Below are 15,042 nucleotides of genomic sequence, written 5' to 3' on the forward strand. Positions count from 1 at the left end.
TTGCCAATCACAAATTGATGGAGCAAGGAGGTGTGCAAGCCGCGACGACTATCAGCATCTGTCACGGAGCGATGACGCTTATGTCCGAAGCGACGCTTTTTGGTTAAGAAAAGAAGCGAAGTCAAGTGCAGCTGGCACTATGGTACGTATATTTTTTGCTTCATGTTGTAAGCCCGGCATGACGGTGACGTTTTTGGTTCGCGCCTCTTGCCCGGTTATGTTATGTTATGTTATTACTCGGTATATTAACAGGTGAATACAATCCGATCTGGTACCCTTTTAATTTGTCCTCGTTGCGGTATTAATTTTTCCAAACAAGCGTGTCTAGCTGAGCTTAAAGCGTCGAGAACGCGGTCAAGTGTGCTGTCATTGTTTGTCATGTATTTACAGTACGGCTTTGTGAATCACGCCTTGGAGCTGCTCGTTTTGAGGAATTACGGACCGGAAGTGTGGGAAGACATCAAGTGAGTGTATATTGTTATGCCCTTTTTTTAAATGATTATTATGCTTATTATATGCTCGTGTTTACACAATAAAATGTTTGACTAGAAGCAGGAAATGTTTGACTGGGAGCAGGCAGTGAGCTCAGACGTGATACAGGCCCATTGGACGCTTGCTTTTAATGATTAACACACAAGACCAAACCACATGCTCACACCACGACATATATATTTTTTATTGAACATAACTTGTCTAAATAACTTATCCTAAACTGACTCTTAACAATGTCAGTCACAACCCTGTTAGTTTGGGGAACTCATTTTTGACATGTAATGATGAAGATTTGTTCATGTCCATCCACCATACTTGACTGATACTTGATTTACACAGCATGTGCAGTTGCCCAAACACAAAAAAAGATATATCATATGGGGCAATTGGGATATGCATTATGGCAGGGTAAACAGAAAAAAAAGCTTTGGAAATCACATATTCTCAGATCTGAAATCAGGCTTCCCCCAAAAATTGTGTGTTTGATATCTGCCAATGCGAGTGCACCACAAATGCCATAAAACTAACATCAGATCATTTTTACCTAAAGACCTTTTTCATAAGGGCCAAGGTTCAGCCCAATCAAGCGTCCCTTTGAATAACCGAAATAACTGCTGGCGATCGGTGTCCAGTAGAGTAATTAGGAAATGACATGGAAATTGATTGGGGAGATATTGTAACTGGGGACTTTGACCTGCTTTGTCATTCCAGCCTTTGTCATGAATGCGTAACAATATTTTTTTATGTGGTTGTTAACACTGTACATTTGCACAATTCAAATGGATTTGCACTCCATATAAAACTGACAGTAGTGTCGACCTTCGATTTGGCTCCGATTTCAAAACAATGTTTACTATTAGAATTATAGGAAATAGAAGTCCTCGCCATCATAAGAGTCATAATTTGCTGTACAGGCAATGTTTTATCATAAGTAACTGTTATGGAATGAAACGTATTGATGAAAGATGACATCACAGTGCTGCAGGGCTTGCGAATGTCACAAGAGCAAGCCCAGAAAACAGCAGAGCTGTGATTGGTCGTTACAGGAGCCCCGGAGCAACTGTGATGTCATTTTCAGTCGACAGCAAGTGACAAAATGGCCGCCTTCTGAGACGGATAGAAACAGGTGCATTTTGCTGCTTAATTAATAATCAAAAAATGCAATATTATTCCGAATGCTGTGTTTAGGCATTTGGGGGCACATAAAAATAATGTGGTAAAGAACATTTTTCACGTGCCTTCCCCTTTCATTTCGTTTATTACATAGTAAGTTTGGATCTCTTTAATAAAAGTTATTTACTCTATCTGGAATGAGAAATAAAATAGATAAATGAATAAAAATAAACCTCATTTTACTCACTTAACAAAAAAATGAACTCTTCTGTTAAAGGCACCTTACCTTGTAACTGTTTTAATTTGTTGAACTTGCAGGTGATTCTGAAAAACTCTTTGCTTTATTTTGTGCTGAGTTGTTGCAAAATGTTTAAAAAAAAGCTGTGGGAAAACCCTGAGCATTACTGCAAAGAATGTGCTCCAAGTGACATTTAAATGTGTTGTTCTTGAGCGCCTCCTATTCTATCACCGTTTAATGTCAACATGACATTTTTTTAGCACGCTCTCTCTACTGTGCCTTGAACCTGCCACGACCCTAACAGAAAAAAAAACGTAGAAGCGAAAGTTAAGAGCTGCAGCTGTCTTGTGTAAATGTTTCCATAGTTGTTATTCTCCTCGATGCAGACATGCCGCATCTCACTGATATCTCATATTCAATTCATCATTCTTCTTCTTCTCCTCCTTTTTAACTTGGATCAGCTATAGACAAATTAATCCAGATTTTCCATTGAAAACCTTTTACGGCATGTTTTTTCACCTGCTGTGGGTTCAAAAGAACTGGCCAATATTGCCTATCAATCAAGTTTGTTTTCTCAGCCTGAACAGAACTAATTACAACCGCATTACATTTTCTGTGAGATAATGGATGCTGTAGTGCCCGGCGATGCACATGAGATTTAAAACCGATGAACAGTTTCGCTAGCAAGTGCAATTACCTTCTTATGTGTAAAACAAAAGTGGACATGTGCACGTCTGGTCTGACATGAACTTCATCCCCAGGAGGGAAGCGCAACTGGACATCGAGGGTCAGTTCCTCGTTCGGATCATTTACGAGGACACCAAAACGTATGACCTGGTCGCCGCTGCCAGCAAAGTTCTCAGTAAGTCTTTTTCTCTTATTTGCTGTGGCACAGTAAGCAATGCATATTATATACTGTATGTGTGTGTGTGTGTGTGTGTGTGTGTGTGTGTGTGTGTGTGTGTGTGTGTGTGTGTACAAAAAAGGTTCATTAACAAACGCAAGACCGAATAATGGCGCTGGTCAACACACTAGGACAAAAGGAGAGAACCAAAAAGCGCCTGCAAAAGGCGAGGAAAATGCAAACGGAAATTGCTTGTCTCAATCGGACAAGAGAATCAAATCACGACAAATGCCAAACAAGAATAATTTCCCAAACTAAATGACTACTTCCAAGAAAGCTATAAACAAGGAACGAGAAAAAGGGAGAAAAATCTGGAACATCTAGAAAATTGCACATGAACAATGACTTGAGGAAGGCGAATTATCCGACAGTGAGTTGTTGGCTTGGAAGTCCTTAACTAGTCCGTTTATCACGATGGCTACCAGGTGTGCAGCTAGACAGACTGGAACTACTCTGCCACCTACTGGAGATGAACACAAACTGAATCACGACAGGGATTGATTTCATGACATAAGTGCATACCTGTCAACTCATACGGTTTAGCCATAGTTCATACGGATTTTGTGGTGAATCTTACGTATATGGCCGTATCGCACAAATCATACGGATTCTGACAATGTCTGGGTTTTTTTGTTGTTTTTTTCTTTCCCCCTAACAGGTAGTTCCGTTTGCTTTTGCCCAGAATGGTGCTAATCTACTCGAATGCTTTCATTTCCACTAAGTAGAATGATGATTAGACATTAACCAGACATTGTATTATGCAGATCTACAATAAATATCATTGAACATTTCGTGGTTTTTTTTCTGTCGTTATTTTGACATATAAAATGCTTTGGTATGTTATACGGATTTTTTGCTCTTTATAAGGATTTTTTTGGTAGTTTATACAGGTTGGCGCTCTGAAAAGTTGACAGGTATTTAAGTGTATACATTTTATGATGCGTAAAATTTTACTGTGACATTCAATTGGCGGATGGGCGGTGGGATCCATTGTGATCGTTTGTTACGAGGCGTTTTTTTAATGGAGTTTGTCGAGGCAACATTTTCGATACGACTCTCTGATCGGATCTCATTAGTGTGTGCCTCATAGAATGTCCTTACTACGTTCACATGTACATGGGAGCTACTATATGAATGAGCTGAAGATTAATTGTAACTCGAGTACCTCATTATGTGCACTAACAGTATTTCCTGTTTGATATTTGTCAAACGTGATCACACCGTTACACTTCTGTGGATACTTATCACGTGAACATGGCCAGAATCGGACTTTATGAAGGTGACAATCTTTTCTCTGCATTCCAGAGATTAATGCAGGAGAAATCCTGCAGATGTTCGGGAAGATGTTCTTTGAGTTTTGCCAAGAGTCGGGATACGACACCATCTTGCGGGTGCTGGGGTCAAACGTGCGCGAATTCCTTCAGGTAAAAGTCTGTTTGGAGTTGAGATGTGAGAAAGTCTGCCACCCAGAGCAGACGGTTACTATGTTTTTGTTACTAATTTCTAACAAAAACAAAAGAATGTCGGGATAGAACCAGGACTGGTCGCCAGTCTATGACACACACAAAGTGTAGGCAAACAGTAAATGCTCCTTTCTATGAATAATAATCGCAGAATGACTTTGCTGTTGCAGAATATCGATGAGCACTGATTGTTTGTGATTTTTCTCAGAATTTGGACGCCCTCCACGATCACCTGGGCACCATCTATCCCGGTATGAGGGCTCCCTCGTTCCGCTGCACGGATGCAGAGAAGGGCAACAATCTAATCCTGCACTACTACTCTGAGCGAGAAGGCCTGCAGGACATCGTGATTGGCATCATTAAAACGGTCGCACAACAAATCCATGGCACAGAGATAGAGATGAAGGTCTGCTTTGCCCTTTTTTTTTTTTTTTTGCACAAATTTTTTTTTTTAATGTCTGGTGTTTCCTGTGTCCTAAGTACAGAGGAGGGAGATGTTATGATAGGAGGACTGAATCACAGAAAGGCCTAGGCGGTAGAGAGAGGTTTTGGAAAGATATCTGCGACGAGGGGAGTCGTTTTAGATTGAAGAAATAGTCTCACTCAAGATGACTCCCATTTATTTGAACTATTTTCATCCATCATTTTCATCCATATATATGCTAATCAGCCAACAATCATGACATGATGGGAACATTCATCGCCGCCATACTCTCCATATATTTTTCAGCATTGTGCGCACGTGCACGCATGTGTGTGTGTGTGTGTGTGTGTGTGTGCACTAATAGCACAGGAGGAAAAAAAAAACGGCAGACGCTCCTAATGTGAGACCCAATCTGGGGAAATATTAGCCACGGTTGCCGTGGAAACAAGGCGCAGAGACAGCAGCCTGACGTCAGTGTGCCTCATGCCGACACTGATTAATGTCATTGTCAGCGCTCCTACGTAATTCTACTGTAATAGACTTCAGATTCATGCATTTTGCACTCTTATTTTTAGGCGGTGTGATTTATTTAAGGACAGCAAGGATGAGACAGACACATTCGTAGATGACTTACTTAGAACGACGGTGCAATTCGGATCAGTCATCGCGTTATACCAGAGTCGTTAAACGTACGGTCGGCGGGCCATAACCATCCATCGGGTGGGCCAGAACCAGTCCGTGGGGGATGATTTCTGCAGAGTGTCAAACGTACAGGACACATTAAATGCAATTCTTCAATAAAAGTAACTTTTATTGCTTATTTTGGTCACTGGAGTTTGCACTAACAGCCACTTAAAAAAAGATAAGTTTCAGTAGCAAAGCTTGTTATAAAATGCTGTGCACCCTTTGATTTGTGAAGAAATAACGAAACAAAAATAAAAAATAGCACCCACACATCTGAATTGATCAATAGGATAGATTTTGTCAAAACAATGTGAAATTGACCAATTTGTGACATAGAAGGTTTTGACCCGACGCCAGCAAATTACGGTATATAAAATTTGAAGTACATCATATCATCTTGGTTGCACTTGCTAGCTTATCTTCATGACCGATATGGTTTGGTCTTGCGCTATACTGTAGTACTCAGCGTTTTTTTTTTTTTTCATTGTATTGGCATATGAGGTGAGGAAAAAAGTTGTGCTGTAAAGTAAGGAGTATCGTAAAAAGTACAGCATTGAACTTTATTTATTTTTTTGGCCATTTACAATCCGAAGAAGTTTAATCTTCAATTTAATCTTCAGATGATCCAACCCAAAAGCGAAGAGTGCGATCACATCAAGTTCCTGATCGAGGAAAAGGACTCGGAGGAAGAGGCCTTCTACGAGGACCTGGACGGCTTCGAGGAGAACGGCACCCAGGAGACGCGCATCAGTCCGTACACCTTTTGCAAGGCCTTCCCCTTTCACCTGATGTTCGACAAAGACCTGATGCTCACGCAGTGCGGCAACGCCATTTACCGGGTGCTGCCTCAGGTCTGCTCACCGTTAAGCGACAATAACTCAGCATTGGGGGGGGTTGGATCAGTTGTTATAGAGCACACACGGTAATTTCTAATCTGGAGCGTCAGAATTACGCCTCTTTTCATTTCCCCCCCTTGCCTTTTTAGCTGCAACCTGGCGCCTGCATCCTCCCGTCGGTTTTCTCCCTGGTCCGCCCACACATTGACTTCAGCTACCATGGCATTCTTTCCCACATCAACACTGTCTTTGTCCTGCGAAGCAAGGTAGGATCTTGTCTAAGAGCTGTCATTGTTGCAAAACGGTTTTCTAACAAGATCAGGCTTCCCAGATTACTTGAGTGACTCGATTAATTCAATTACAAAAAAAAGAAAAGGTTGAAGCAAAATATTGCTGCCGCAAAGCTTCGCCCGGAGGGACGACTTTTTCACAGACTAAGTTCATGCGGTGGCACATGCCATTCAGTTTGTTAACACGATGGCGGCGAGACAGAAGGATGGACTATGTAAAAGATGCAGAATGTCCAAATGTATGAATCATTGCATACTTAAAACAAGAAAGCAAAGTGCAACATGTCTACTGCGAAGCAGAACTAGCGTAGAACAGCGCATCTACGATTGCCAACATAATTACGGCATCAATGTAGGCTAATTTTACCCTTTGATGCACCCTGTTACCCGATAACATGATAAACTGTCCAGTGTAGTAACCGCTGTCCCTGAAAGTGTTAATATGGCTGGAGTCAATTTGAATACCCCCATAAGCGATCAAAAATTGGGCCCAGCCACGAGTGCACTTTCAATAGCTTTTTTGAACAAACATAACGACATACAAAAGAATACACGGAATAAACATTCACACACCCATAGTGCCAAACAATTAGCCGGTGAGCTAGCAGAACAAATATTCCTGATCGTATCCGAGACAAAGTCAATCTTTTACACCACAGGCGTCAAAGTCAAGGCCCGGGGGCCAGATCCGGCCCGCCACATCACTTTATGTGGCCCGCAAAAGGAAATCATGATCACTGCTAAAACCTGTACCGAAATGTTAAATTGTCACGTGTGATAAATAACGTTGAAACTTTGTTAGCCTCGTTCCACTTATCTCAACAATAATTGAGCAACAACAAACAAATGGTGGACTTCAGTCATTTCAAAAATAAAACTAGTCATCCATCCATTTGTTGTGTACAAGTAATAATAGCCCGAGAAACATTTATTCAGTTTCACTTTCGTCACGGCCCTCTGAGGGAAGACGTAACTTTAAAGTGGCCCGCGACAAAAAAAATGAGTTTGACGCCCCTGTTTTACACCATTCTAAAGGATCCAAGTGAGAACATCCAGCGCATGACAACGTTCCAGCAGAATCAAATTAAACTTTTGGTCTTTCTTAAGTCTTCTTCGGTTTTCTATGGCAGGCAGACCTTTCAGAAAAAAAGGCTTTTTGACTTTAAAAATAAAAAGCAAGGTGTAGTTACACCCTGTTTTTACTGCAAGGCTTGTTTTGTGGAGGAACATTCAATGAAATATTCATAAAGGTTGGTGTAACCCTGGCAGGAGGGTCTGCTAAACGTGGAGACGGTGGAGAACGAGGACGAGCTGACGGGGGTGGAGATCAGCTGTCTACGGTTAAAAGGACAGATGATTTATTTGCCCGAAGCCGAGAACATCCTCTTTCTTTGCTCGCCCAGGTAAGTTTACACTGTACCTCAGTGTTCTCAGCCCAATCTCGCTTCCTTTTATTTGGCATTGATTTTCTTTTCAAACAGTCCAAATGCGTGCAAGCACACGGCCCCGGACGAGCAATGAAACCTGAAAATTAGATTTGATTCTCTTGTCACCTCTGTTGGCCTTGCTGCCCTTTGTCTCAGCATGTTTATTGGAAATATTGGAAGGAGAGGAGCAGGGTTCAAGAGAAGGTTGTCCTCGCAGATGCAAGACACCTTTATAGCAGAGATGACATCGGCGCAGGGGTTTGGTGTGACGCATAACAATAGTTGTGTTGGTCAGTGACATTTGCTTTCAACACAACAGGACAGGAGAAGTGAGCGTCAGGTGTTACCCCTTATTCCTAGTTGCGGAATACCCTCACACAAGCGCCATCCCACCTCAGTTACCTCTCTGATATTACCTGAGAGGTCGCAATAGATTTTTCAGGAACAACGGTCACTCAGTGGACAGCCTAACATGTACATCAGGTTACAGGTTCTCATTGGTTCATGAAAAGGGTTCATTCAGTGTCTGTGCCCTTTACAAAAGTGAAAAGGCCCCCTTTTAGGCAGTGTAAAGGGGCCAACAGACAACACAACATCAGGAGAACTCGATTACAATAAAAGTAGAAGCAAAATCTCTGTTTGGAATTTCGCAGTGACCATTTTTCACACATGAACTCATGTTGCTGCAGACGCGCGCACCACTCCATGTACCAGTGTCAATAGTGTCAATTGGCACAAAGTCAGAAAAACAGGCGGAAACAATCGTTAATGGACACAAAATGTCCCAAGTTTGGGATCTTTTCATGCTTGGAAAATAATAAAAATAAATAAGTGTAATGTGTCTCATTAATCCAAAGCATTCCACGACAGTGTGTCTACAATGGCCAAAATCCTTAACTTGTGGATGTTCGCAAATTCAATAAAGCCTACCATCTGTACTTCGAACGTATCATACTAACCCCCCTTCGCCCCCCTTATAACGGCTTTATTGAACAAACAGGAACAAAAGAAATAAACAATTATTTTACCCAGCTGGCCATAACACGTGCCCAGGGACCCAACGGGCATGCTAGCGAACATGAGTTAACAACAGCCCACCAAATATACGCACACGTCACTTACCAGGCCAGTCCCCGCTTTTGAAAGGCAACAGTAACACCAACATCCCCGCATTGCGCTTCCTTCATACAAAAGTGTGATGAACCTGGACGACCTGACGCGACGAGGCTTGTACCTGAGCGACATCCCGCTGCACGATGCCACACGAGACCTGGTGCTGTTGGGCGAGCAGTTTCGTGAAGAGTACAAGCTGACCCAGGAGCTGGAGATCCTCACAGACCGCCTGCAGCACACACTCCGGGCCCTGGAGGATGAGAAAAAGAAGACAGACAGGTTGGACTATTTTCTCTTCAATGCGTGCGCAAATTCGATTTACAATCGTAATTTGTGGACATTCATACACAAGCTGCCAATAGCTACGAGTAATGTCGAGCCACTCAACACGCAAACAGTTGCTAGAATACGAAACTGTAAATATTTGATAGCTGCAGCCCTAGAACAATTAGAATTGCCTTTCGCACGAGGCAAAAAAGACAAAAGCTGTTGACGGTCCTGAAAAATGATTCATCGGATGGTGCAAATATTTTACTTTGGCAAATAACAGGAAAAAAATGGAAACAAAATGGACTCGCACCAAATGCTACATTGTCACCTCCTGCGTATGCTACAATTTTGATATTAATGCTTTCATCACTGGGAAATAAAAATGTTCATGGTCGAGTTAGTTATTCTGCTTCAAAATGTATTCAATGAGAAATTCAGCAACAACAAAAAAAAAACCTGCTAAAGGGAGGTAGCGCCTGCTTTTAGGCTGCTATTAATATATCAGTTTAGGTTGTGAGTGTAGGTTGCTTTCTCCAATGGAAATCTTATTAGTGGAAACACTAATCCATGCCTCTCAGTCATGCTGAAGTGTCAGCAAGGTGAGAATCTATTGATTCTCAGTAAGTCTGACCTTCCACGAACGGCTTGGCGTTATTTATTTGGCAGGTGGTGAGCAGCACTCTATTGAGAAAAAAAGATGAGTGGGGTACTGGATTTGTGTGTTCTTCATATCAATGTTGTCCAATTGGACACATTCAAGGCTTCCCTGTTAGTATTTAACAAAACCGTCGCTTAAATCATTGCATATAGAGCAAAAGATTTTTATGATGGCAACACTTTTACACCACAAGAGATGAATTCGAATCGAAACCACGACATCAGACAAATTGGATGGATTTAAAGGCTCCACGGCATAGATTTCTTTTTTTGGGCATGCCTGAAAGCTTTGACCAAACCTCCATGATCTAAGCGGTTGCCATAGGAACACCACCCTTTTATCCAAATGCAGCCAGCATGTAGAAATGACCCAAAAGATGGTGGGTGAGCGAATAAAAGCGCCCATCCAAAAAGGACGGCATCCAATCTCTCCACTTGACAACATATTCACTTGCCCCCCCCGTGCACTCTTCGTCTTCTACCTTTTGTCATTCAGATTGCTGTACTCCGTCCTGCCTCCGTCCGTAGCCAACGAACTGCGACACAAGCGGCCCGTCCCGGCCAAGCGCTACGACAACGTCACCATTCTTTTCAGCGGCATCGTGGGCTTCAACGCCTTCTGTAGCAAGCATGCCTCCGCCGAGGGCGCCATCAAGATCGTCAACCTGCTAAACGACGTTTACACCCGATTCGACATCTTGACCGACTCGCGAAAGAACCCTTACGTGTACAAGGTTGGGAATTCACTTGTTGAAATATGACTTTGCAGTTGTTGTTACTGACGTTTTTCTTTTAAAAAATATAACTTACGGTTAAATCCTGTGGAAGAACACGCACCTGCGTGTCATACGTGCCCAACAAAAGCTAATTTATTCTTCAAATAACACACCCCTTTTCATAAAAAAAAAAAGTTTCTTGTCAAATGTTGATTAAAAAAAATACAACTTCATCCTCATAAAACTATTATTCATGTTTCGAAGAAAATTTTATATTTTCAGACAGTTTACTTTTTCTTGAAAAAATTCAAGTCTAATTTTCTTGCAATTTTTTTTCTCAAGGAAATTCACGTTTATTTTCATAAAATTATGACTTCTTTCTTATATTTATGTTTATTTTTCCTTTTCAGCAGGGCCCTTATGCCCCTCCTTATGTCTGAATGCAGCAGTGGCCCTGCGGTGCAAAAAAACCGTGATGTAACAACCTTGATTGCGTGCTGGCGAACGACTATTTACAGTGGTTGACTTGAGTTTTTCACCGGTGGAACAGTAGTATGGATTTCTAAACAACACAGAGCAGCTTTTGAGAGTGAGCACAGCGCTTTATGGGCCTCTCGTGGCAGATTTACACTGCAGGCTTTCAGACAAGAATGCACTTGAAGGAGTCAAACAGACCCCAGCCACTTCCAGCTAAGCCTCCATTGCCTTCAGGCACTGGGTCACCAAAAGAAGTAATATTTACTCTACGAGCTGAATGGCTCGGTGGTCTTGCCCCTACCTCAATGTCTCAAAGCTGATGTCAGTGTTTATCAGCCAGTTTATTTTGGGCTGCTCTGTGTATTGAAAGACATTAATGTCTTCGGTGGGCGTCACACAATGCACTTTTCAAATAAAGAGAATGGGGCTCACTGGAAGCTATGGAATGTTTTCGACACAGGTGGAGACGGTGGGCGACAAGTACATGACGGTGAGCGGCCTACCCGAGCCGTGCACACACCACGCCAAGTCCATTTGCCATCTCGCGCTCGACATGTTGGAGATCGCGGGACAAGTCAAAGTGGACGACGAGCCCGTACAGGTGGGATTTGGACCCTTATGCAGGTGCGATTGCAATCGTTGTGAATATTGTAGAAAAGTTCATTTCTTTCATTGGTTCAATTCAAAGGAATAAATATTATACAGATTTGATAAAGCGCAAGTTGAGTTTAAAAAAAAAAAGGTTTTGCAATAATATGATCATCGGCCCCCGCTAATCTAAACATTGCATTCTAGTTAATACTGGGTTGATGGAATAAGAATTAATCAGATAAATCCCCCCGTTTTCAGCACTGCTGAAAAACATAACTAGACAAGAGATTTGTGTAGATTTGTGATCCCACTGCACAGTTTGGTTTGTCAAAATCTTATCTGTTGTAGTAATAATAAAATATTTTAAAAAATAATAAAAATACTAAGAAATAAAATTTCTGTAGCGCTTAACTCATCACCCAAAAATAGTTATTAATAGCAGTGGATACAAAGAGACACCGAAAGAAAAAAAACGTGTCGGCTATAGTGGGGATAAGACAGTTAGCTAGCTAGTAGGCTGAGGCGTATCAGCTAGTGATTGTTAACCGTACTAACAAAGGGGAAATTTTGCCAGGTTGTACTTTTGGTCACGGTATTCTAATGTTTCCCTGTAAATCCCCTTACCTTTCTTGCGTTTTAACGTGCGGTCTTTCACTCATGTGACTTCACAGCTTTGTTAACATTCACTTTGAATACCGGTAGCCCAAAATGGCCGCCACACCCTATTGTGTTATGGGATGCGGCGGCCATTTTGGACTAGCTGTTTTCATGGTGACCATCAACAGTACCGCATGTGAAAAGGCAAAGACGTTGCACAGTGATTTGCTCACAGGCAGAAAGTGTATTTTACCGTATTTATTTTTAACCACACAGCAATAAATTAAGGGTATTTGTACTTTTTTTCTGCGGCTGGAACACATGCGCCTCTACAGCCATAGGTTAGCCTGGGGCTTTTTTTTTAACTTGTTACTATCTGCACTAAAAAAATAAAATAAAATAGTTTTAGTTATAATTGACACCATGAAAAGGGATTTAATTCATTTATTATTGTACTCATTTGTGTTTGTTTTAAACAGCAGCCGAGTTTCCCGTGTTCAAATGTACCGTGGGTGATGGTTACTATTTCATTGATTGCAGAATATGCCTGCTTTAAGAAAAGCTTGTTTATTTTGGCCACACTAAAGAGGAGCGGACTTTTTCAGAGCAAAAACACACTCAAATGATTACACTCTCCCTAGTTAAAAATAGATTCTCATTCATCTCGCGCACAAGAGCGCCTTCACGCTCTGAAGACCACCACAGTGTCAAGCGCTTGACAGGGAAATAGTCTGTCGATTGCTTACAAGTGCCTCTTCTGGAGCTGTTACGGAAACATTGTTGTTTTTGCAGATTACGATCGGGATCCACACGGGAGAGGTGGTGACAGGGGTGATTGGCCAGAGAATGCCTCGGTACTGCCTCTTCGGCAACACGGTCAACCTCACAAGCCGCACGGAAACCACTGGTGAAAAGGGCAAAATCAATGTTTCAGAATATACATACAGGTGAGAAACGGTCACGTGGGTTTTTACTTTCTGGCCCTGGATTTAACACCTCTGTTCAGGTTTGGCATATTGAAGTACACACGTAACTCGTATCTCGCGGCACCATTGTCTTTAGATCAAGTGTGTTAAAGGAACTGAGCCCCGCCGACAGTAATAAATATAATAAGCACCTTCTAAAAAGCCATATAATTGCTTTTTGATGCTACAAGATAAGAAAACTTTTATTTGTCTCAGAATGGAGAAATTCCCAATTTACAGCAGCAAAATTATGAAAGGGAGAAGTATAAGAACAAAAAGTATATAAAAATACTACAAAGGACTACTTTGCTATCAGACAAGGTTATGCCTCATTTCACTGTAATCCCTTTGCATAAAGATGACACCAAAGCAATAATTTTATATTAGAGAGTGTTTTGACCTGAGCACAAAACCAGCCAATAGATGAGTGTACACCCTTAGCTATTATTGTGAAGGCACACGGTTTACAAAAACAAGCCTTTGCTGTTGTTCCAGGTGCTTGCAGTCCCCTGAGAACGCGGACCCTCAGTTCCACCTGGCTTACAGAGGCCCCGTCACCATGAAAGGGAAGAAGGAGCCCATGAAGGTGTGGTTCCTGTCCAGACAGGAAGTCCACTGATGCCCTCCCCTTCCTTCAACTCTAATTCATCAGATGGATTGAGTAGAATGAAATAACACGGTTGTTGATTGGACACAAAAGTTGTCGGTATGAAATTGTGCCACTGTGCTTTGCCACACTATAATATACAGTCCAGGATTTACTGTGTCTAATTTAGACACATATTGATTAGTTTGAGTGATAATAGCTGTACTTGTCAAGCACGTTTCACTGCCCAAACACACCCACAGTGGAATCATAATGACATTCAAGTTAGTGATATTTCACCTTTAAAAAGTAAAAGAAAACAATATATCAAAAACATTCGAAGTTTATTCTACATAGGCTACATCAACGTGTTTGTTGACCATGCCCCCCCCCCTCCCCCATTGGTGAGGGTGAATATTTTCAAGTCGCAATATATTTACTTCATTCCTCACTCTAAGTGGACATTTTATGTTTGACCAATGTGGGGGTTTTTCTTTTATGTGTAAAATATTTTGCGCGTGAACGCCTTTGTCTAATCGCACTCTTGAAGCACTTCCACTTTGTACACTATTTGGCTTGGATGTTAACTTGCCAACATTTTAAGCACATGTAGCACAGTTCAGAGATTTTGATTCGAATCTCGACTTGTGGAGTTTGCACGTTCTACCTGCGCTTGTTTGGACTGTGTTGCGGTACTTCTGCTTCCTCACATATTCCCAAAATATGCCCGCTAGTTCATTGAAGACTCTAGATTGGCCATAGGTGTGAATATTACAATATACGTTGTCTACCACATATGGCTGCGATTGCCTGGCGACCAGATGGGATAGGCTCCAATTCACCTGCAACAAAAAATCATGAGGTCTAGAAGTATAGAAATTATGGAGGGGTTGATGTTCGTGTACCTCATGAAATTGCACACACGTTTAGTATTTACCACTGCAGTGTTAATGCACAGAAACCTTTTAGAGACACATATTTATTATTATTATGTTTTATTTTGCTGTACTGTTGTATGTAACTTTTGGAAAATGCCCCAAATAAAATATTTTTAACTCATCTCTCATGAGTGCAAAATGTATCATTCAGCAACTTAAACCATAGTCAGTAATTTAAGATAACGCAGTAAAATATCTACGTAACATTTGATTCGAGCGCCTGCATCGCACACCGGTCGTAACCTCGAAACGTCTTGTGTC

The 15,042-nt window shown here is 41.6% G+C and overlaps 1 protein-coding gene across 1 annotated transcript; it reads left to right on the plus strand.

Moving 5' to 3' along the window:
- The first annotated feature begins 22 nt into the window (after positions 1 to 22).
- Positions 23 to 14,902, plus strand: gucy1b1 (guanylate cyclase 1 soluble subunit beta 1). Its single transcript, XM_086119282.1, has 13 exons — positions 23 to 142; positions 391 to 464; positions 2,605 to 2,705; positions 4,053 to 4,171; positions 4,419 to 4,616; positions 5,939 to 6,169; positions 6,304 to 6,420; positions 7,714 to 7,847; positions 9,066 to 9,263; positions 10,408 to 10,645; positions 11,565 to 11,705; positions 13,085 to 13,239; positions 13,753 to 14,902. The coding sequence occupies exons 1-13, from the start codon at positions 140 to 142 to the stop codon at positions 13,874 to 13,876; spliced, it is 1,833 nt and encodes a 610-aa protein (XP_085975408.1). The 5' UTR covers positions 23 to 139; the 3' UTR covers positions 13,877 to 14,902.
- The last annotated feature ends 140 nt before the right edge of the window (positions 14,903 to 15,042 follow it).

This window comes from Hippocampus guttulatus, chromosome 9, assembly GCF_054856545.1.
Source record: "Hippocampus guttulatus isolate MCC_2025c chromosome 9, RoL_Hgut_1.0, whole genome shotgun sequence".
Taxonomy (NCBI): domain Eukaryota; kingdom Metazoa; phylum Chordata; class Actinopteri; order Syngnathiformes; family Syngnathidae; genus Hippocampus; species Hippocampus guttulatus.

Coding starts and splice junctions, on each gene's coding strand:
- gucy1b1 (XM_086119282.1), top strand. Junction 7,848..9,065: donor CTCTTTCTTTGCTCGCCCAG/GTAAGTTTACAC, acceptor TTCATACAAAAG/TGTGATGAACCTGGACGACC. Junction 13,240..13,752: donor GTTTCAGAATATACATACAG/GTGAGAAACGGT, acceptor CTGTTGTTCCAG/GTGCTTGCAGTCCCCTGAGA.